Below are 24360 nucleotides of genomic sequence, written 5' to 3'. Positions count from 1 at the left end.
CTCGCAGGCTACACAGGGATCCGGCATGGGAACTGATATAAAGAGGGTTGACGATCGAATAGTTGCATTTCTTGTTACAGAAAGTGGCTATTGCCCAATTTGATTCACGGGGCACGGATAACTTATCTTCCGAGTTGTGGTCTCTGATCGAGCAAGCTCTCTAGGAGTTTTTGTGGCTGCAAAGAGAACTTTGTCGAGAACTAACAGAGTTGCTCTTGAGTAGCCAGCTTACAAACGTTGTAAGCGGCAGGCAGGGCTAATTACTCAAGCCTTGTCATATTCTAGCTATATATAGTCCTGATGCCAGGTTCGATTTCTGACGTAATCTTTGACGACAATGTAATACTAATTTGGACTGAATGTTGACATTTTCTTTTGTAGTTTTTCAATTCAAGTAAACTGAACTTTAATTTGCTTTACTAACCACCCACATCGTGCACACGACTTGCGATTACAACTATTGTTAATATCATACAAGCACAAAAATAAACACAGAAAAATTGGGTCACGTTCTTTCCTAGAAATTAAAGGCAGATTGATATGCTATCGACTTAATGCAATTACCTGTATGTTGCATAAAACGGTTCAGATCTCGCGCTTTCTCCGTCAAAAGACCTCCCAAACTTTACATGCATGAACATGGTGAATTACACATTCAAAAAGTTGCTGCAAACCCATGACTACGTAGACAACTGGAGACACACTTTGCTACAGAGAACACATTTATAACCATCAAATTGTTCGAGTATTTGCTTTCAGTCCGTTTGTGTGTTTAAACCGTCTGGCCTCCACAAAGAACCATCCTTTCGTATGCATGAGGAATCCAATTAAGTATTGTTCAGAGATGACCTTGTCGAAATACGCGTTCAATATTTCCCTGATTACAATAACTGCGCTAACAAACACATCGATGCCCCAACCAATCAAATCCCACGTCCATCGCGTCGCCTGTGTGGAGGATTAAAGGACTGTAAGATCATACTGCAGTGTGAGTTGAGGGAGTAACTTTTGCTAGGCTGGTAGCCGACAAAGTTTGTTTGTTATGGAAGACCCTCTGAGCTTTACACCTAAACATGAAGATGTAGACGGTGATGCGTTTAAAACAAGTGGATCTGAGGAGGACGACATCGGCTATCACTCGATCGGGCGAAACATTAAGGTACGTGTCGCATATTGAGCGATTTAAAAAGCTTGCTTGGCATAATTATTTAAAGCACTCTCGTGCAGCATCTAATTTGTCCCAAAAAATATCAAAGTTGTGTTGTGGTAGAGGTGATTAATCTAAAATTGGCAACTCGGTATCTGTCCGACTACTTTTGACCGAAGCAAACCCTGCCAAATCGATATTCCTGGACTGTCAACGGTTACATACAGTCGACGGGGTCGGCATTTGTCACTCAATAACTTTTCCCTGCAAAGAGTAAATCGTAAGCTCGCCTCAATATTTTGGAAAGACTGGCAGCCACGCCACTGTTGTTTTGGAAAATCAATCAGGAAAATGTTACGCCTCAATTCACGTATCGGGCAAAAAAGTATGCTCATTAGTATATTTTTTTCTTTGGTTAAACAAGAGGCGACGGCCTACGAAATGAAGTCTGATGGAAAGACCAGAACATTATAACACTTAAAGCAGGTACTTTTTGCACAGCAATTAATGCCTTCAAAGAGTAACCATTTTTTGGCAACTTTTTTCAGATTTCAGGTTACCGTGGATATAGCTGGTTGCTATGCTTACGATGCTCAGATTTCTGATTTCCTTGTTAGCGAGTAACCTTTATATATTATTTATTTGCGATCATCGATTTTGCGCTGTTAATTTTTTGAGGTAAAACTTAAGAAGAGAACATTAGCGGATTAATAAAACTCGTCACGCTTCTGTTTACATTTCTCTGACTATCTCGTTAGGGTTTATTGCGACCACGGGAAGTAGTTAGCACATAGTTGACAGAAAAGTGTAAACCGCGTCTGATTATCCGCTAGCTTTGCATAACAAAAGAATTTCCAGATAACAGAATGTATTGCTCAAAAGCGAATTGGAAAACTCTGTTGTTTGAGTCTAGAAAGCGTATTAATGCATTTCTTGATCGTTCATATATGCATTCTAAGTTGTATTGCCGAGTTGATTTTATCACACGTGAGCTTTAAAATCCAGGCTTATTTTACACTGCAGTGACTTATTATTCCTTCGGAGAATGTTGTCCTTTAATTCACACGAAAACAAAAGAAGAAAATTCAAGAAATTTAGGCTAAACAAATTTCGTTTTTGTGCGAGTACTGAATGTAGACAAGAAAATCTTCGATACTGGATACGTAAAATATAGTCTCCAACGACCTCCAACTTCAAATGGTGATCGAGGGAAGTTAAAAATGTATAAATATATACACGCACCACTTGATTTGTTTTCGTGTGCTTTTCGTGTGTTTGTAAACCAAAACACCTGGCCGCTCATGGCTCAATAGCATGAAATTTACTCCTCGGTAGTGATATTGAAATTCACGGTATGACTGTGGATTCGTTTAAGTTTCTTTTCTTTAGGACTTAAATTTGTCCTGTATGAGAGCTTGTGCCATGGCTGGCGTTCTGGTTGATTTGTTTTTTCTTATAAATTATGTAGATCAGTTACAATATAGTAATGAGAGTGCTACAGTTCCCCGGTCGTTAAAGCTCTGAGAATAAACGTTGTCCTTGAATTTATTTGCACCAGCGAACATGAAAGGTCATCAGTTAGAAGCTGAACGAACAGTCTTATGCAAAATTTTGCATAAATTTACTGAGATAAATATTATGAAATGCATGTCGATATAGATATTTAATTTCCTTCCTTGTCACCAATGGAAAAAAATATCAAATATACTGAATGATTTCGTGTAATCACCTACATTGATCATGTAAGAGAAAACTTCGCATCACTATAGGGTTCCTCGAGTTTCAAGGGTTTCTTTTTCTTCTTTCGAATTTTTGTATATTGCAAAGAAAAAGAAAACAAAAGCAAACAGACGCCAACTACACAGTTTTTTTTTTCCTGAGTCGTCGAGTGGAAAAAACAAACTTATTTTAGTGACTTCCAGCATGAGACTTGGAACTGAAAATTAGTTCAGTTTCAGGAGAATCATTTCTTTAGCACAGTTGCAGTTTTTTCAATTTGTAATACGTTGTAATATATAGTTGTTTCATGCTGGTAATTGATTAATTTCAACTTGAGATTAACGAAACGACCACACGGCTAGTACTACATGCTGGAAACAGGAATCTTTCGACAACTAACTCTAAAGAAAAAGTATCGCACAGGTCTTTTAGTGTTGGCCATGGACGGTTTTGAGAATTCAGGTTGAACTATCACTATAATTCATCACATGCGGCGTTCACAGTGAGCTACTGTCATGTCAGAAAAACTGAAAATTTCGTATTTAATCTTTTTGTCTCCATTTACTTCTATTTTGCACTTTTGATCTGTATATGTACATTTGCGTTAATTTAAATTGCAATTATCCAATTAGCATCGAGTTTAAATTGTGCGCGATTCGACTTGTTTCTTGCCTTTTTTAAAATTGGTTACACTTCGCCTAGATTGGTGAAAAAGGAGTTTTTTGCGTTCAAATGCCGGTCTATACAAGACCGAATGATATTTATGAGGGGGTTGTGAAATATTTTGATTTCAGTTTTTATTTCAGAAATTTCTTAAACTTGCTAAGAACACTAAGTATGATTTAATCATCGAGAAGCAAATGCAAGCTGCATTAATTCATCTCAAATCAGCCCTTGAAACAAGAACAGTAGGGTAAAATAACCGATAAATTTGTAGGAAGTGAAGATCATTTCACAGTTCAAGATTCCAATAACCGGAAACCATGCATGGGCTCCTTTAAAAACTAATTACAGTCTTACTAGGTTATACAATCAAACGTTTACAGTACACTGTTCACTGTTGGCTTACCTCGCCGAGCTACAAAAGCTGACTCATGCAACAGACTCGGCGTTATATAGGCTTTACCCTAAGCTTCCTGTCTTTACCCTGAGCAAACAAAAATTTCGTTTGTGTATGCTCACGGTGTTAAATCTGACAGGATTTAATCAATGTTGAATGAGAATTGAGCCGTTTCCATAGAAATGCCTCCGGAGTGGCGTTACTTGCAGAATTTTCGCCCTAAATGTGATTTTTACGTTTTGTTTTGAGGCAGTTTTGATCAGGTGCCTCGACACAAGGCAGGGAAAGAGGTATTTTCGATTTCTCATTCTGCCTGATCGGAGTTTTATCTCGATCGTTCCACCCATTTGTTGTCAAGTCTGCACAAGTAAGGCCGGGTAAGGATTTGATTGAAAATCTAGAGTAGGCCGATTATGGTAATTTAAATCCGTCTCTTTCACTATGTTTGAACTTTTCAACGGAGTGAGATACAGTTTCCAAGTGCTGATAGCCGTAACATTATACGCTTCTCTCTTTCCGTTTTCTTTTTTTTTAGTTTCGCACATTCACATATGCATCGCTGACCATACAACTTAGTACTAATAAGGACAAGAAGTGTCTTTAATCTACCTGCCGTCGGCTTTAGCTGCCCCTTACAATTGTTTTTGAATTATTGTTAAAACTTTCTCTTTCTCTTTCGCTAAACAGCGGGTTTACACACATTCATGACATTTTGATCCAGGTTACGAAACAAAAGTGCCAGAAATTTAAAAAAAACATTCAAATTTACAACAAAGCTGATTTCGTATCCGGAAAGTGTTACATGCTGCTCTCACTCAGCAATATCAATAGACATTTGAAGGGTTCTCCCGGACCCATATATCATTTCCTCGTAACATTCAATAAGGATTTTAAAGCACGTCTGGTGAATATCATTTTACTTCTGAAACCTGGAGCATTTACGTTGAAAAGAACGCCGTGTAATTTACCTTCAAACAATTTGCGGTCATTTAATTGCCTGTTTGAAAAGACACAATACGATGGGTAGTATCTCAATTAATTCATTAATTGCTTCGGTGAATTAACAACTATAGTTCATTAGTTATTGATTGCAGTAATGCCGAACAAACATGAAGAGGCTTGAAAGTGTATTAATTTTTTACTGTACCATTTTCTTCGAAATTCCAGGATATTTTTTGTCGGGTTTCTTAGCTGAATATTAAAACATGTTTGATGATTTCATAATGATGTAGCTTGTGCACACATTTTAACACTTATACTCGTTGTGGAGATTCTGGAATGCGGCGTCATTCAATTTAGTGTTGACAAGCTTCCCTTACGAATATGTAATCACTGTCGTATTTCTACCATTTTCCCGTTTTAGCGCGTATTTTTTGGCGATCTTCCAGTATCGTTGACCATTTTTTAAGCAATGTTTTTAGATTCTTTGATTTTACTTTTTTCCTTATACAGAAACATTTCTGCGGGCTGATCTTCCATACAATAGATTTCCGCAATATTGACACTTCGCGTAATGTCCTTTCTGAAGGTGGCCCGAAACAATCACTCGTCCCGCTTCAGCATCGTGTTTCTATAGCAACTGCCACTGGCCGAGAGCGTGGCGTCGGTTTCGAAGGACTAGACCCAGCCGACCTTTTGCGGCGAATAGTTTACGTTGGCAGCGGCCAGTGAGAAAGACGGAAGGGTTTTGAACGAGGGTTTGACAGATTAGTTGACTTCAGTTTTGCTTTTCCGTTAGAGCTTGGCGGTTTCCCATCTTGTTGTAGAGTAGTTGTAGCAAAGCGCACCACAGGTTTCCACTTGTAATTCAAGTATCGTGAACACTGAGGCATCGAAGCGCGAAATTTCGGACGGTGGTCTTCGGCGAGTAATTTGCTACGTTTTGAACTTATTGTAATACGCGAGCATGAGTTATTACGAAGGAAGAAGTTCAATTTTAGGTGGCTCGCCTGAGCCAGGTTTGAGCTCTGTTATTAAGGTAAGTTTAGAATTTAGCAGGGTGTTCTGGAAGAATAACTTGTGTTCGAACGACTGATCTTGTGCTTTACTACAGTATACGAGCCAAGTTCAAACTGATATCCGTTATCATCATGGTGTGATTTGACCGTAATTCATAATAACTGGCTTTTTTCCCCGCAGAGGTTAGAAGACCAGCATTTGAACGGAGATCCTGGCGCTAAAAGTCCAACAGTTCCAACAAAGATTCGCGACATTGTGACGAAATCTATTTCCCCAGTTGATTCCAAGATGGCGTCTCCGGGTTTCGGGGATGAATCGCGAATGCTACAATCCGAAGTAAGCCGTTTGGAAGATTTACTCGCTGCAACGAGAGCAGAACGAGATGAAATTGGCTCCAAATACATGGCAGTCAGTGACAAGGTAAGAAAAACTTTTAATTGCGACATTTTCGTTGATTTTTACGTAGTCTTAATAATAGCTCAGTGTAAAGCTCAAATCACCTGCATGCTGAGCGTCACTTTCAATTCCTTCTTATCTACAACGCTTGTGGCGACCAAAAATTAAAGTTTATTTTCTTTCACCGTAGATAGTTGAGATAAAGTCTTGAAAAACTGACTTCTCGCTTAAAGAAGCCGTGTTTGCAAAGGGTTTGGCCGTACGTGTGAAGTAGGAATTTATTGCTTGGCTCATTTCTGAAACTGGAGAAGTTAGTTCTTGAGCTTCCGTGTTGTTGCCTTTCCGCTGTATACACATCTCAGTTTTCGACCCCCTCTGTGAAAGCCCTTTCAGTTTTCAGTATTTTTAACTTTTGATATCACACTACCCAAAGACACTAAAGTTTTGAATATTTTAGTTTGTTTACGTCTTTCTCCATTGTTACAACTTGACATGCAAATAAATATCATTTTGTCTTTGTGTTAATTGAGTTTAGTAAATTTGTTTTGTTTTATTTCGAATAAAAATCGAGGTGCAAGGTGCCTTTGGCGAGAAACTCCAGCATAGATAAAACAAAGCAACACCGATTGCCCTCTTACTAAAAGTGTGAGATGTATAACTAGCTGAAACATTTCTGTCAACGAATGTGACACCTGAAAATCAACATCTAAATCTGCAACTCTATTAATCCATTAGGAACATTAAGCTGCCATCTCCGTGCATAATGTTTATTTTATGCAGCACTTTTTCAAGGTGATTAGTAATTCCAAGCTGGACTGCACAGCTTTTAATTAGCAGAGCAGTTAAGGTGATATTGTTACATGTTTCCTAGTAAACAGATGTGTTACATGTTGGTTTTAAAGAAAGAACTCTTGCCAATATTTCTGAAGTGCCATAAATTGGTTCAGTCGTAGAGTGAAATTAGAAAGAAAGAGAAATTTTGAAAACAGAATACAGGGAGTATTCTTGTGATGTCTTTTTGGACTTTTTTGTTACTGAGGTTGTTCTTAATTTATATCTGCTTTAGCGGAAAAAGCAATTTGCTTGGCAATCAAATATTCATGAGGTATATTTTTAGGCGAATCTTTGCATGCTAAAATTAAGTTGTTAATGAGGCTCCCTAGATACAGCTCAGTTTGTGAAATTTATGAAATATTTGCCATGGATACCACATCTCAATTCAAAGAAATTATGGGACATGCAGATCTACATGTACTGTTCCTCAACAAGGCAAAATCTGAGGCTGGTGAATGTTGGTCTTGAAATTCTACAAAATTATTTCATGTGAAACTTCATTTCAAATTATTTCATTTTATATGTAATCCATGCTCATTGTATGGATTTGGTCGTCATCTTTATTTTACCTGTGCTTGGCTGATACAAAATATACTGTCATGAAAGTTTAAGAAGGTGAAATGGACAGATTGTAATTGTCACTATACTTCAAGCTTAAAAAAATATTATGTGGTATATAACTGAGTGTCAAAGAAATTTATTGCAACCAGTAATGAGAATTATGTAATAAAGACTTAAAAAAGAAAGATAATCTGGAGGGGATACCAATTGCAGGCAATAACATATGAGCAGTAAAACTCAATGTCACTTTTACGAAAAGGACAACCATCTCCCATATATAATTTAGCTAGTGTTTTTTATGTTATCCAATGTATTTTTGGCTTAATACCAAAAGTTTTAAGGTGCCAGGAAAATTTAATTTATATAATGAAATTAACATACAAATTGAATGTAACAGCAGTAAATTAATTTAGGTGATGTTTTTATCTTAGGCAGCTTATAAGCTAGGTCTCACACCTCAAAGCTTTTGGTCTACCTCAAGGTTTTTCATTAGTCTAAACATTCACGGACTGGCTTTTGTTTCCATAGCTTCTGGTCACTGAACTAATGGAGACACACACTCCACCTTGATGATCATGTAAATTGTGTTCTCTTTCAGTTGGAGCATTACATGAAAGGGGGATCCAGTCCTGGAAGTGCAGGATATAGCAGTCTTGCTGCTGGCGACCAATCAGTGACAGACAGCAATCTTGTCCAGCAAGTCTCTTACCTCAAAAGCAAGCTTGAAGAGGAACATGCTAACTACAAGCGCAAACTTCAAGCTTATCAAGACGGACAGCAGAGACAGGCTCAGTTAATTCAGAAGTTGCAGCAGAAGGTGCTGCAATATAAACGCAAGTGTGGAGAGTTAGAGACATCTGTTAATGAGTCAAAAACCTCAGAAGAGACTGTAAAGAAAAAGGTAAACTATTATAGATTTGAAAACATTTTATTCTTTAAGTGCTTAACGTCTTGCTGTGAGGCACAGTGGCCTGGCATCTCTTAAATGTTTGACCTGATCTGGATTGAGAGATTAAGGTTTGAATTCTAACAGTTCCATAACTCTAGCACATTTGTGCCTCCTCCTAGTGGTAAATATTTTAGGAAACTTTATATATTTCTAGAGCTAAAGTCACTTTCAGTTGCACAGTAAACTAAATGTAAAGATTTACACAATGAAAATCTATTGTAAGCTGCTGCTAAAGAATTGCAAAGTTGGCAACCTGAAGGCCTGTGTTTGTTCCACCCTCAACCAATTTGTTGCTAAAGAAATGAATTAACTGTAACTTAAAGTCTTTCTGCTACATGAAAGATTTCTATTCAACTGCAAGTTAAACTGCTTTCTCTTGTAGCTTCAGTCTGCAACAGAAACATTGAAAGAACAAGAAGCTAAGCTTAAAGAAACAGAGGATGAACATTCCAGTGACTTAGAAAACTCTCTGATCCGGTTAGAGGAAGAACAACAGAGGTAAGATTCAAAATTCAGGGGCAAATTCTCCTTGCTGTTTCCATACATTTCTTAACTCAGTTGGAAGAATTTGTTTTCATTATGGTTTTGTTGTTACCCAACTAAATTACATTGTATATTGTGCTTTATAATGTTTGAGAAATGTGTAAAAGTCAAAGTACCCCTTGTTCATAAAGAACTTTAAACAAGACTCAACGTGGATAAATATAGTGAAATGGAATTTAACATAGTTAATAACCAGGAGCTAGTCTGGTCAGTAGCGTTTTTGTAGGCAGTTGTGAGTGTCTTGGCCGTCTGTTAGCGTTTGTTAAGCATTTGGTGCATTCTGTAGCATTTGCAGCAGTCATATGGCTGTGGGAGCCCTGGGGCTGACATTGTCCAGCGGTATTCTTGGTTAGTATGTGCGTTGTCATCCCATGTGCTTGCAGTGTGTTTGTTGCTCTGTTAGCGTGGCATTGTGGGTTGAATTATAGTAGTTTAACCGTTCTTGGCATTCCCTCCCTATCCCCCCACCTCTTTTCAGCATTTGTTATTTATTTTTTTTTATTTTTTTATTTTTCCACTGAACCATCTGGGTTGAGTGTGACAGGTGCCTGTAGGGGGCCTGACGCAGGGGGCTCGTGGCTTAGTTGTGGGTTGGGCAGGCCAGTTGGGTGTTCTAGCACCTTGGGGATGTGACTGCGGTTGCAGCCCCCAGGCTTCGTAGGCACCTTCCCTCCACTAGCGACTTGGGTGTTAATTAAGTTTTTGGTTACTCAATAAGCTGATTAGAGAACATGTATGTGTTTATGCTGATGTGATTTTTCAGTGAATGCACAGGATCTGCATTTTTCAAGGCTTGATCATACATGTATTTTGGACATGTTTGTTGTCTAACTTGAAATCATACTACTCTTACAAGTATTATTTGATTGCTAAATTGAGCACTTGTTTGTAGATGATTATAAATGTGCTTGCAAAACAGCATCCCTTTACAGTGAAGCTTTACACTTACTGTGTTTTCTGATTGCATTGCTAATACATGTCTGTATTTTGCACAAAACATAAAGGCTTTTAATGGTCACATTTTGGTGATAAAAGAGAACTCTTTACCACCTCCTGCTCATGCACATGTTACCTTCTCCAGGAGTGCCAGCCTTCAACATGTCAATAACATGCTCCGAGAACAACTAGAACAAGCAACCTCAGCCAACCAGCAGCTTACGCTTGACATTCAGAAGTTAACAGCTGATTGGAATAAAGCAAGAGAAGAGCTTGAAGCTCGGGACGAAGAGGAACAGGCGTACTTTTCTAATGAGCATGTACGTTTGATGGACATGTGGAAGACGATGAACAACTTCAGGCGGCAGTTCAATGAGATGAAATCTGCGACACAAAGGTTTGTCCAAGCTACAGTTGTATAATTTATTTAGTATCACATACTGAAGGTAAAACTCATTTTTCATGGCAACATGAAATGCTGTGGTGGGTCTAGGTGAGGGTTACAGGGGGGCCCCTGCAAGGCCCCTTTTTTTCGAAGGACCAACCCACCATAGTCCCTACCTTGCACCTGCCCATTACCATAAATAGAGTTATGGAAATACCATGTATAAATGAAGTTATTGTATCATATCATATTGTTGGAGGGCCCCCCTATTTTAGACATCTTATGATCCAACACTGAGTTGTATTTTATCTTTTCAGGGATCTGTCCAGTGTCCGTGCTGAAGTTACCAAGTCTGTTCGAGTTGTGCAGGGAGCCTGCATGGATTTAGACAAAAATCTGCGTGGCATGGATGCTAATACCCAGTCTGCACTGGAGGAGGAGAGGGCTCGATGTCAAAAGGTGTGTGATACATTTTTCTTATGTTCCTTCCTCTCTTTAGTCTGAAGATAATGGTAGGAAAATCTTTCCACGAAATATGAAAAAAGAATTGAAAACAAGCAGCTCTATGAAAGTTCTGCCCAAAAGCTGTCATTTGAACACAAAATCCATGTACATGTGGCGTACAAATTTACATGACATGTTATACATTATATAACCCCATTGTACAACGTGACTTAAAGTACCACATGGAAGTCGTTGGTGTACCATTCACTTGCTTATTGCTGTGCATTTTTTTTCCACAGGCTGAGGAGCAGCTGCGTGAGAAAGTACAGGAATTTATTGAGCTTCAGAACAAATATGACAGTGAAAGGACTGATCTTATGGTGAAGTGAGTCAAATCTCTACAAAATGTTTAGTATTGAGGTCAAGCTAGAGATACTTTCTTTTTAGATCATCAGTTGAACAGCGGAGAGATGTTTCTATTTTACAGTTGTTCAAATGTAGATATGCTATGAACAGCTGTGCATGTATACAAACATCTCATTATGACTAGACTGTCAGAAATTACTCTTTTGTCTTTGTTAAACTCCTGGTTGCATGCAGTCTGTTACAAAATTATGACAGCTCTGCAGTATTACTTGCCCTTCCACGGTCTGTCTCTAAGGCAGTTAACAAGTGCTAGCAGAAGAAAAATTAAGTATTCATTCAAGATTCAAGCAGGGACAGGGTCGATTGCTAGGAATTTTATGTTATGCTTCCACAGTGGTGTGCTGATCATCGATTATAGTAGATCATTGATTGAATACCTTAATTAAAGCAATGCGATAATCAAATATAGAAATGTTCAATTGATTATCGTGGAAAAAGTATAAAATATATTGTTGACAAATAAAAATATTAATTAAAACTTGTGTTGTCTTTTTAATGAACTCATATTGTAACTTCCGAAACCCAAATAATTAGCTGTTGAATGGCTGTGAGAGACATTTTTCAGATCTTTTTTATGTAATTGGAAATATTACAAATGTACATGTATGAAAGCTGAACAGCCATTAAATAATGCAGCTCGCAGCTCAAGGAATCGGCTCAAGGAATCAAGTGAAACTCAGCTTCGTTCCCAAGGTCCTTTCTTACAATTCTCTTGTTTTCATGTTGCCCATGAAACAAACATGGTGGTTGATCCAGGCCAGCATGAGGAATACCAGCTTGGAAGAGATTTTTTTCATTTTTAATTGCTGATTGATCAGTTGGGTCAATCCGTTTATTTCCAATGATCGGTTGTGGAATTTCATCTGATTCCCGACACTTTTCTTCCATTGCTCAGTGACTGAGAGGCACTTTGGTCTCTGGTTAGTATGCTCAACTCTGATATGAGCAGTCCAGTTTGAGGCTCTGGCTGGGGATATTAAGACTGGCATCCTGTCCAGGGGGAGTAGAAATATTCTTGACCAGTTGCTTCATGCTATATAAAAACAGGAGATAAGTGCCGGCCTGGTGGGCCTTTTGTATACAGACTTAACCTTTCAACATTACCCACTGGTTATGAAAGCACCGCTAGAATTTCATAATAAAACAAACATCAGGTTTTTATGAATACTTTTATTTACATTGTTTAACTTTTTATTCCTAAAAGGGTAAAGGACTTGACAAATGTAAAAGAAAAACTGGAAGCTCAGATCAACGAGAAGGATGAAACCATCGCAACTTTAAAGAAGAGGATCAATGGCTTGGTAAGTATTTCATTATTCTTTCTTTGAGTTACTTGCAGAATGTTAACTAAACACTGTCTGTACAAGTTCAATACTGGATAAATACAACAGAACATCGACATGCTCCATGTAGGTCTTGAACCAGTGTTCTTATTTTGTGTCTAGGAAAGTGGTTTTGCGAGACAGTCAGAGGAATGGGAGAATCAGAGTGAAGCCAGCCTCGCTGCCATGCGAGAACAAGCGGAAATCCTGCATAGCACTCTTCAAGAAATAACGCATGCAGTGAGGCAGGATGCTGACAACACTTCCAAACTTTTGGGCTCACCCGGCATGGAAATAGAGGTGGTGGATGCAGGCCTGCTAGAGGGCGCTGAAGATGACTTCATGACTAAGAGGCCAATTTCACCATCACGTGCTGCTCGCTTGCGTTCATCATCTCCGACCCGTTCCAGGTCGCCTGCTGTATCAGACAACGCCCTGGCTCAAGTACATTCCGCTATTCAAAAGAAAAATATTCAAGTGATGGTGAGTAGAAAAACTAACAATTATCACTGTTACAACTTGAAGATTGGCATAGGACACTAGTTACTAGATTTTCATTGCCTCTGATTGGCTGGGAAGGTAGGAAAACTAACATAAGGATGTCAAGGAGTGGTTGAAACATTGACACTTTGTCCACTCAATGTTAACTTCATTTACTGCCTATCACACTAATTGCAATGTCGTAAGAGATTTCAAATTTGCCATTTGGACCAGACATTCGTTCATTTGCCCCTCTAGGAGAGGTTGGGTAGGCTATGCTCACCCGTGTTGTCACACGTACAAGAAGTTTCTTCTAACGAACCTCACTAAATTTGTCAAATTTCCATGTTTCTGGGAATTAACCTGGAGGATTTACTAGTAGTTGTGTCTAGACTGGAGATCATCGAAGAATTGTTAATAAAATTGATTATATAATTGCGTCGTTTTGTATTCATTTTCTAATTCAAGGAAATGAAGAGCAAAGTGGAATCGGCAAAGGATTCCGAGAAGAGAACTAAAAAACAACTTGATGATACTGAGAATGAAAGACGACGGCTGGAGCATGCTCTAAACACCGCCCGCGATGAACTGGACTCTGTGTAAGGAAAAACAAACGCATTTTTATTATCGGGTGATGTTTGATCGTTACCTCTCTAAAATTTCTCTGCTCTCGATTTTTTTCTGTTGAATTAAATTATGTTCCACGTCCAACGAATCTTCCTGTTGCCCTTAGAGGAGCACAGTCACGGTATTTTGAATTATTTTGGCTACATTGAAGGAAATCTTAAGAATAATAGTTTAATAAGATAGAAAAACACTAATGAGATAATAATAAACCATGAAGAAACAAGGATGGTTAAGGATGGAGGAGATTGACATGAATTACAAATTTGGGCTAAATTTTTCAAGGTGCGCAAACCGTGACGTCGCTTCTTTAAAATAACCTTTACTTGGATTCTGGGCTTGAATTGCTTGTGTTAAATATGATATTTATTATTTTTCTCCGTTTTCTCTTTTCAGTCGGCAAAAAGTCTCTGAGACAAGTCAAGACCGCGAGCGTTTTAAAGCGCACTCTGATGTTCTCGCCACTGAAAAGCAAAACTTGGAAAAGATGCGTCACTCCATGAACGAGCAGTTAGAAAACATGACAGCAGAAATTGAAAAACTGCAAGCGGCAAACAGCGAGCTTCAACGACAGCGCGACAACCTGGAGGATGACAAAGATGACTTAGATCGCGAGAAGGATCGATTAGGAAAGGAAGTACTGCGAATGACACAAGTCATTGAACAACTCGAAACCAAGCAGTCTTCGCTGAAAGAAGACATTGTTACACTCAAGGAACAGCTGTCCCGCGCCATGTTGGATAAGGAGGTCTTGGATCAGGAGAAAGCACACGTTAGTGAGACGTTGTCGAAGTCGGAGCTTCAGAAAGCCGAGCTGGAATTGGAGATCAACAAGATGAAGTCGGAGGAGATCGCGCTGCGAGACGCACTGGTGAAATTACAGTCGCTAAACGAAGGACTGGGTCAAGACAAGATTGAACTGAACAAGATTATCAAGCAAATGGAGTCTGAGAAGTCGTCCCTGAGCCAGGATAAGAGAGATTTGGAAAATGAGAAAAACAGCATCAGGCAGGAGTTGATCCGCGTTGAACAAGAAAAGGTGAGAAAGGCGTCGCAAATTAGTATAAGTAATCAAATGGTGACGAGTGGAATTAGGAAATAATTTCACGAGTTTTATTAGGAAATAATTTTGCCTTTAGGCGAGAGAAATAATCAAAATTTTGACAAAACGTCAGTGAAATTATTTCCTAATTTCACGTGTTTATTATTTAATTCGTAGGTGACAAATTACGTTTACAATCGTGGGTTTTTGACTTGCTGAAATTGTATCGAGAAATTTAGCGCCAAACGTTGCCACGCAATTTTGTAATTTCACATGTGGAATAAAATGTCTTGTTCATTTATCTATATCAGGTGGACTTGGACACAGAGAAGTCATCACTGGACCATAACCTGAGCATCCATGAAGCCAGCCGAGAAAAACTGGAGTCCGAGTTGATCTCTGCGAACCGAGAGAAAGCAGAACTCAGTGAAGCACTAAACCAGGTTACCAGAGAAAGAGATTCCATCTACGATGAGTTGATGACCACTCGCCGTGATGTGGAAAGACAGAGCTCCAATGTTGTGCGTTTGGCAAAAGAAAAAGAAGAGCTGACACGAGAGAAGTCCAGTTTGGTCGTGCAGGTAAACTCTGGCGAGCGGGAAAATCGCGGCTTAGCCGAGAACATTGCAAGTTTGAAGAGCGAGAAAGAGTCTTTGGAAACGGCTTTGTACGACCTTCAACAAACTGCTACTAAGTTGGAAGCAAGAAAAGAAGCGCTTGAGGCCGAGAACCAAGAACTTCTGTTATCCAAGGAAGCTTTGACTGTTGACCTGCAGCGCGTGCGCAAAGAAAAAGAGATCGAGGAGGCCAAGTTGCTGAAGGACAAAGAGTTGGTCGAGCAGAGACTGGGCCAGACTCAGCGTGATGGCGAGGTTGCGCTGAAGAGAATGGAGCAGAAACACGAGGAGGAAGTGGAGAAACTGAGGCGAGAGAAAGACAGTTCTTTGATACAAGCCAATCAAGAGAAGGAAGAGGCTATTTCACAGCTCAAGGATGAAAAAGAAGAAGTGGGACAAAGGTTGGTGTCTTGTGGTGTTGCTTTGTCGCTTACCTAAGCCTTTTCAACCCAAAACTTGGGCGAAGCATTCAAAGTTGATTATTACTTGACTAACCGCGTGACCTTTCTGTTTAGGCTCGAGCGCGAGAAAGCAATACTTGTGAATGAAGTGGCCTTGGTTCAAAAGGAGCGTGACGATCAACTACTCATGGCTGAAAACGAGAAACAAGAGGCGTTACACGCGGCAGCCAACGAGAAGGGAAGTTTGCTGGACAGACTCAACAAGACACAGAACGACTTGGAAAATGCCAACGTGGAAATCGACAGAATCAAGCGTGACGCTTTCAGCCGTGCCGAGCAGGACAAGGTATTGTCTGTCTGTCTGTCTGTCGGTCTATCTATCTATCTATCTATCTATCTATCTATCTATCTATCTATCTATCTATCTATCCATCCATTCATCTATCTATCTATCTATCTATCTGTCTGTCTGTCTGTCTGTCTGTCTGTCTGTCTGTCTGTCTGTCTGTCTTCACCCGACAACGTTCCTTTACTTGGATTCAGTGAAACCTGAAACGTCTGCAATTTACTATTTCAGTGCTGAATAAGAGAAGATAAACCAGTTCTGATTCATCACAAAATTCCGCCGCCACGTTGATGTTAATACAGTTTTGAACCAGTTTTGTACTTATTCATATTCTTCTATTTTAGGGAGCTATAACACAGGCCCAAAATGAATTAAGAAACACACGAAGCAAGCTTGAAGATGTCAAGTAAGTGAAACAGTTCAATATTGAATAATTCAGCTTGTTAATATTATTGTAATATATTTATATTTATTTTTCAAAAGGACGGACTATTTACATTATCACCGCGTTTTACAGTGTAAAGTCGCGAAGGCATCACGCAATGTTTATTTTGAAAGTATAAACTGGTTGAAAAAATGTTTGGCTGTGATCTCCGTATTCCAGTTTCTTTAAGAGTGTTCTTAAGTTCTTATCTGGTTTTGTAATTAGCGAGGAAGTCCACTGTAGCGGGTTTGTTGACAAGAAACAGCAATGACGTGTAAATGCATGTTTGCCACTAATAGATAAATTTAATTTGTTAGTTTATAATTTTAACCATAACTTGTTTCTTTTTTTTCTCTCTTTGTACGTTTTAGCAACCGCTATCAAGCCGAGTCTGCTGAATTAAAGAATCAAATCAAAGATCTAGCCCGAGTCAAGGAAAACACAATGCGCGAAGTTAGTGAGCTTAAACTTCAACTCAAGATGGTGGAAGAAGCTCGTGACGGGGTTCGTCGGGAGCTCATCGACGCACATAGAAAAATCCGAGAAGGCGAAGAGGCTCGCGAAGTCGCTCGGAAGGAGAACACCGATCTGAAGAGGCAGCTGAAAGACGAAGAACGCGAAAAACAAGCCGTGCAAGAGACTGCCAACGAACTGAGAGGAAAGGTGAAGAAATGTGAAGCAGAGAAGACCAATCTGAGGAGGACATTGGACGAAGCAAGCCAGAAGATTGGATCGCTTGAGGAAACGAAGGCCGCGCTACAGAAAGAAGCTGGAGAACTGAGAGCGAGCTTAAGGGAAGTTGAAAAGGCACGATTGGAAGCTCGACGCGAATTACAACAACTTCACAACCAGGTAACTATGAATATACCATACTAAACTACGACGTGCGAAAAAGTGATATCAATTTGTGTAAACGTATGCATCCATGGAAAGAAAGGAACTGTGTTTCAAAACTCCTTGCAAGTGATTGATGTCGCATCATTTTTGGGGGCACCCCGCGCATTATGGTGCTAAAAATAAATGGAAGACAGTGTCAACGTTTCTTTGGGCACAAGCCGTCCATACATGTCGTTTATTACTTCATGTACATTAATTTACTTTCCTCGACGCTCGCAAAATTTTGGTGCCCTTGGCAGAGCGATGGGGTTTGTGTGAGGAGTAATTGTGTTACGTCCATTCTTTCAGGTCAAGATGCTTGATGGTGAATGCCTTAAGAGCAAGAAAGAAATCTCCGATCTCAAAGATCAACTTGCCAAGGACGAGCACCTCATAGATGAACTGCGCCAAGACAACTTCAACATGAAACAGAAACTGGTCGAGTCTGATGGCCAAAAGGAAGGCGCCAAACGAGAAATCCAAAACCTGACGCGTAAATTCGCCGAGATGGAGGAAGACAACCGTGTCAGAGAAAAAGATTTCTCTGCTGCCCTGGATGAAGCTCATCGCGCCGAACAGAAGGCCAATGACAAGGTGAAGAATCTGGAAAATCTGTTGGAAAATTCCAGCCAAGACAATAGCGATCTGAAACTGAAGCTGTCTGGGTCAGAAGGACGCATTACGGGTCTAGAAGCGCAGTTGGCGCGTATGGAAGGATCTAAGAATGATTTGGAGTTCAAACTTGCCAGCTTGCATTCCACACTGAGAAGAACGCTTGGAATTAAACCACCTGGTGAAATGGGTGGAAGGTAACAAATCAATAGTTTAGTGTTAATTCTGTGTTCAAAATGTTCAACATTTTATTTGTCAGTCTTGATTTTTTGTTATTATACTTTCATTCCCTCGAATAAAAATCCAATTTACTTTCAGGACTCCCTCTCCGACGCGCGCTCGTAGCCCGAGTCCCCGTCGCCGCATGTTCGGCAGAAGTCGGTCGCGTTCACCGGAGAAAGCCATGGAAGAGACCGTAGATTCAGGTGATCGTTCATTGTCCCCGAGCAGAAAACTTTCTCCTGGTAAATCAATGGAACTGTCCGGCGAGATTGATCCAGAGACCGTGCGCTCTGCATTGCGGGACTTTGCTCAGAGCATGAAAGAAGCTGAACGAGAACGTGACGAGTCCATGGCTAAGGCTGGTAACTTACAGCGAGCTCTTGCTGAAATGGAGGAGGAGAAGGCGCATACTGACCAGCGGTTACTGGCGCTGCAGAAGTCACTGGGAGAGGCCGAAGAAGGTATGTACTGGTTGCTACATGCAAGAATAAAAACCTTAACTTCGTCGTTACTTTTGTGTACAATTATTGAAATAATTTGGGTAAAATGTGTGGCATAAAGAAATGTTTATGCCTAGTGAGTTTTTGGGCTGCTCTTTCTAGTAAAGAGGTGAGAGAGGGACTATGGCCGCGCGAAACTGCCGTCAGGTTTTCACGTTTTTGTTTTCTTTGGTTGTCTTAGTAACGTCTATTTTGTTTCTAGGTCGCCGTGGTGCTGACGGTCGTCTCAGTAGTGCCCAGACCGCACTCATGCTCCAGGAAGAAACTATCAGGCGCTTGGAACGAGAGCGGAAAGGATTGAACGAAAAGATCTCAGTACTGGACTCCAGTCTCGCTCAGGCAGAAGGCGAGCGCCGCCAACTGCGAGACAAGGTTGCTCAGTTCCAGCAGAGTGAGTCAAAGAGCGACCAGGAGAAAGAAGCCATGCGCGCGCAAATCGAGAACGCCGAATCGAGGCTGACCAAAGTTGAGCTCAGGAAGAGGTCCCTGGAGGGTAAGTCGTTGTTTAATAATTCTCTATGTGCATAGTAATAATGCCTTCATTCATTTGATAAAAATGCATATCAAATGTTGCAATTATGGTCCACTCGAGCTGTTTATGAATGGGATTGCCCTTTATCAAGTATAGGAAATTGGTTCCCGTCAAAAGCGAATAAATCCATCCTATTCCGGAAATACGGAACATTGAAACTGATTTTGCTGCCCTCTTGTTCAGTAAAAATGTTGTTTTTGATCTTAACAACCTCGATTAGGGTTATATTCCCCATGATCTCAGTGGCAGATCCTTGAGCTAAGGGGGGGGGGGGGGGGGGCGGTTTTTTTTTTTCCTGCTTGCCCTGCCGGCTTTTCTTCTTTCTGTGAGTTTTTCGTTTTTTACCCAAAATAAGGGGGTGCTCCAGCCCCCCAGGCCCCTCCCCTAGATCCGCCACTGGATCTTGCTCAGATTTCCGATTTGTTTGCTTTTGTGTTGGGAATACTTAATGCCCTATGTCAAAACTTGTTCTAACTAACAAAAGGTTTGGAACTTTACCTTTGGGATGGGGTTCAGGGTTAGGGTTAGTTAGTCTAAATTTAAATACCTGACTTTTTTTGTCAGGTGACATCGAAAGGCTGAGAATGCAGTCAACTGAAGGCGAGGCTGAGAAACAAGCTCTCCGTGAGCGCATCGATCAGCTGATGAGATCACAGCAAGAACTTGAATCACGTTCTACTTCCCTGCAGTTGACTGTGGACAGGCTCACGCTGGCCCTGGCAAAGACAGAGGAGGAGGAACAGGCTTTCAAGGAGAAGGTAATTAGTTAAAGAATTTACTAAGTAACTTGTGGTTAGATCAGACCCTGTCTTCGAGGACTTTTCGTTCTAGTAACGGCTAAGCAACCGATTCCGCGTTTAGAGTATCGTTTTTCACTGACTTTCGCGAGAGTTTTCCCGACTTAAACCAGTTACATCTTTGTTTGTCAGGTGACCGAACTGTCACTTAGTTTGAATGACAGCAATGCCACATCTCAGTCGCTGCAAGAGAGGCTCCAACAGATGCAGCGCGCGCTTACCAACAGTGAGCATGACCGCAAGATCATGGCTGAAAGACTGGAGGCTCTGAAGGCTGCTCAACAGGACGCCAAGAACAGATATAACGTGCAACAAGATCGCATGCAGCAAATGAAGAACGAACAGGCCGATGCTGAGGTAAACGATTGACTGTATTTGTGATATTGCCTTGGTTGAGTTCCTTGCGCTGTGTTCTTGGGCAAGGCGGCAGCCAATCTCGCGGTACTGTCCATCACCTAGAAGTCCAAACGGACAGACTGTTGGGGAAACTTTACAAAATGCTAAGGGTAACTTACGATGGACTAGCATCTCATCTAGGGGTAGGGGGTGGCAATACTCCTAGCCGCTTCACGCTACAGAAATCGGAGAAATTGGAGCGCTGCACCAATAACCAATGCAGTTCCTTTCTGAAAGGAACTAACCTGCGATCAGCTTTGCAAGAAGGTCTCACTTAAACTTTCCGATTCTGTTACTGTGCAGGTTCGCCGGATGGAATTCGAAGGTCAAATCCGTCAACTACAGCAGATGCTACAGCAGCAGAAAGAAGCTGAAGAAGAACTTGTGGCGAGAATTGGCAAACTACAGGAGGAGAAACGTGAACTGCAAGATCGTCTGGCGAACTTCCAGCGAGGCCTGTCCAACGCCGAGCAAGAGAAGAGGGAACTGGAACGAGCGCATGTTCGTCTAGAAAAAGACAAGAAAGCTTTGAGGAACACCCTGGATAAGGTAAGAATAAAGCTTGCAGGTCTTGTGATCAAAATCAAAAGTCTCCGCACTGATACACCAATATTGGTCTTTTTTTAAAGAAAACTTGCCCAGAATCTCTGAATCAACTATCACGGTTAAAAATGTTTAGTGATACCTTTTTTCCTTGCGTGACGTTCACAGATCGAGCGTGAGAAACTTGAGGCAGAAGAAGTGAGCACGAGATTGCGTGACGAGCGTGACAAGCTGGACCGATCAAGCAGCTCATACGAACACGACAACCAAGAGTTACAGAGAACTATTCAAGCCCTACAACAACAAATTGCTGAAACCGAACATGCTCATGCACAAAAGTAAGTGTAGCGACTGTGTAAGTAGGTCATGGTAGAGAGAGGTTTGAAAAGTGGCATGGAAAGATGAAGACTCTTGGTTGTTTACTATTAACCTAAAAATCCCGAAAATTTTGGTCAGAATGTAAATGGAAGACAATTTTGGCCCGACCGACCGGAAATTGTCCGAAATGAACGGAACGTTTTGAAATTTCCAATATCTATTTGCAATTATCCACAGCCATCTTTGGTTTATGATCAGGTCTAACTCGTCCTAAGCTCTCTTGTTAAATTTGAGGTTGTTAAGTAAATGGTTAATGGCCAAATCCGAACGGAACTTACTATCAGGGACTATTTGCTTACCATGTGCACAAACCGTTTACGAATCGACTTCTCCATGTAAATGGTAAACAACCCAGTGACTTACTGCAAGGGAAAGAGCGAGTTCTTTTTTTTTTCTCGAGACCCTCAAGTTTCCTAGAGAAGGAGCAGGTTGATACAATGACACTGTCATCGAAGGCAGTCTGGACTTGCACCTAAAGACCTATGCCAGAAAATGTACTCGGTGTTTGCGAACGCATTCCAGGACGTTGACTTATTCATCAGAAGTTACTTTCCACCTGATTCCTGATGTTTTTGATTTGTTGTTTTCAAACAAAGACTGGTTGAACTGACAAGCCGACATCGGCAAGAGGTGGAACTTGAAAGCGAGCGAGCTAACAAGTCTCAGAGCCAACTGGAGAAAACGCAAGTGGCAAGAGAACGAGCACACAAACAGAGAGTCAAGGGCCTGGAAGAACAAGTGAGTTGTTATTGCTATATCCGAAGATTGATCATCAAAGACTTGACACTTGTCGAAAGCTAAGAAAATTCTGGCAGTCAGGGGACACAATGAGGTCTCTGAGAAGTTACTGAATAATTCAAGACTTCAAATACATACCGAAGACTTGTGTGTTTTACAGTCTGTAAACGGGCTTTATGAAGCTTCGTTTGGGATAATATTGAATACAATTACTTCACTCTGAGACTGTTGTCCTCAAACAAGAGACTGATGTATTGACTCTCTTTGTGTTTTCTCCGTGCAGGTTGCTACCTTAAAAGACCAGCTCGCCAAGGAGTTACAAAAAAAGCAGTCCTACCTTACGCGCACTGCGCAGAAATCAGACGAAATCCGGGACCTTCGTGGTAAACTGGAAGACTCTCTTCACACCGTAGCACGTGACACCGTATATGAACCCTCGGTCCTTGAACGCGAGTCACAAAAGCTTGAAGACTCCGTGGATGCGAGCTTCTCCACCTCGCCCATGCGCCGAACCAAGTCAGCCTCGCCTCCGGTACGATTCCCGAGCGACAAGATCGCGACCAGCACTCCGGCATATTCGGGAATGTCGCCTTCCCGCCGAGCAACTCCGATTGCATCATCGGTATCTCGCCGAACAACCCCCGGAGTAAGCCCTCTGCGCAAGACAAGAAAGTCCACTACATGAACAGTTTATTTTGAATTTCTTTTTTCCTTAATCTGGGGCTTTTTAGGGATTCACAGTTTATTTCTTGAAGACATGTTCGTGTCGTGTTATAAGTGTGGCTGTTATTTAGGGCGGAACGTATAATAGCTTATCACCTTTTTAGGAATCTTTGCGTGTCCAATGTGTTTTGAAAACGCTAGCATTCTTATTTGATTTTAAAGGGTCTGCATTTTACGGATTGTTTTGTTAATTTTAGACTTTGGAGCACCAGCTCAGGGTAAACCAAACTAAATCTCGGTTGTTTATTGATTCGGGTTTTTAGCCATTCTCTTAATTTCTGTTCTTTTATTCAATCGGTTTTATCCATGTCAGCAGATGTTGATTAGAATAGGAACCAATTTTAATATTGACGCTAGGTAGATGAATTAGTAATATATTTGTATGCGACTTCCATGCCGTGTATGGTCCCTGATTTGAAACCTTTGCAAACTGAAGTCTATTCCCCATGTTCTGACACGTCACTTATGCATTGCGTGACCAGCCAAATAACGCCTCGGGAGTGAGACTCGATTGTAACAACTATTAAAAGAAAAATGATTTTTATGAAAAACCAAATAGAAGCTTTTAACTTTGTTTCGTTTGAAGATAGCTTTTTAAACGTGCTTATTTATTTCTAACCTTGCTTTCTCAAGGACTAGCACGTCTAACTTATTTGATGTAAGTACTAAGAGTGATTATTGATTGTGACGTGACAATAAAATATTGAAAATAAACATTTCTGAGCTTGTGTGGCCATTTGAGATCAGCAGCAGCGAAAGATTTAGAAAACAATCATCAATAAGCCGTTTTCGATATATTAAAATTCTAACTTGGCTCCGAGGAACAAAACAAACGACATCAAGGTCGAGGGATGAATAATAATGATCTTTTGTTTTATTCCCTCCAGCCTCGGACCCAAGTTAGAATTTTAATATATCGAAATTGGGCTATTATCGCACCAAAACATACAAAGTAAAGAGCTATCTGGCACCATTAGGGAAGCAATAGTTTTGAGAGTCACCAGAAAGCCATTAGATTATTTTAAGGTTGAGCTACATTTGCGAAGTCGGGACACACTGGGAACCCCTAATAACTTCAAAATTGAGATGTGTCAATAAATAGTACTTTTCCTTTCCTTGGTTCCGCCCTCCTACAGGTGTTTCCGGCTTGGTTGACGAGGTATCTAAGTTGAGAAGCGGGCCCAGGAGATAGGTCGTGAGTTTCAAAGTACCACTCTCTCCCCTTCCCGACCCGCCCAGATTACTGTAGACTACGAATAGTCCCTCTTTCGCTTAGTCCGTCGTGCGTGACGCGGAAGAAAACTGCAAGAAAAAAAATGGGCGCGCGAAATCCTGGGCGCTCTTCGCCCCCAGGATTTCGCGCGGCCATGTTTTGTTTCGCGCCTCGTACGATGGACTAAGCGAAAGAGGGACTACTCTTAGTCTAAG

At 40.7% G+C, this 24360-nt stretch overlaps 1 protein-coding gene across 3 annotated transcripts; it reads left to right on the top strand.

The window, feature by feature from the left end:
* Positions 1-954: 954 nt before the first annotated feature.
* On the top strand, positions 955-23646 carry LOC110067470 (uncharacterized). Of its 3 annotated transcripts, none has more exons than XM_089283507.1 (24): positions 955-1159; positions 6066-6305; positions 8275-8577; positions 9008-9123; positions 10250-10501; positions 10807-10948; positions 11233-11318; positions 12564-12660; positions 12805-13164; positions 13630-13760; positions 14182-14824; positions 15139-15845; positions 15960-16191; positions 16536-16597; positions 16987-17467; positions 17801-18300; positions 18422-18786; positions 19028-19318; positions 19922-20115; positions 20287-20511; positions 20854-21099; positions 21262-21431; positions 22068-22209; positions 22493-23646. In XM_089283507.1, exons 1-24 carry the CDS (start codon positions 1043-1045, stop codon positions 22892-22894), a joined length of 6504 nt encoding a protein of 2167 aa, XP_089139633.1. In that variant the 5' UTR covers positions 955-1042; the 3' UTR covers positions 22895-23646. The 3 variants fall into 3 exon arrangements, with proteins under 3 accessions (XP_089139633.1, XP_089139635.1, XP_089139634.1); XM_089283509.1 differs by lacking the exon at positions 955-1159 and adding an exon at positions 4162-4303; XM_089283508.1 differs by lacking the exon at positions 955-1159 and adding an exon at positions 5560-5904.
* The last annotated feature ends 714 nt before the right edge of the window (positions 23647-24360 follow it).

The sequence above is a fragment of the Orbicella faveolata genome, unplaced genomic scaffold (assembly GCF_042242905.1).
Source record: "Orbicella faveolata isolate gen_17 unplaced genomic scaffold, um_ofav_v1 contig_12, whole genome shotgun sequence".
Taxonomy (NCBI): Eukaryota; Metazoa; Cnidaria; class Anthozoa; order Scleractinia; family Merulinidae; genus Orbicella; species Orbicella faveolata.
The sequence above is the reverse complement of the archived record's forward strand: the minus strand, read 5'-3'. Positions and strand labels throughout refer to the sequence as shown.

Excerpts from the sequence above, each read along its gene's own strand:
- LOC110067470 (XM_089283507.1), top strand. The coding sequence starts at position 1,043 with ATGGAAGACCCTCTGAGCTTTACACCTAAACATGAAGATGTAGACGGT. Across the intron at positions 16,598-16,986 it reads AGCAAGCTTGAAGATGTCAA|CAACCGCTATCAAGCCGAGT; the intron begins GTAAGTGAAACA and ends TGTACGTTTTAG. Across the intron at positions 18,301-18,421 it reads CCTGGTGAAATGGGTGGAAG|GACTCCCTCTCCGACGCGCG; the intron begins GTAACAAATCAA and ends ATTTACTTTCAG.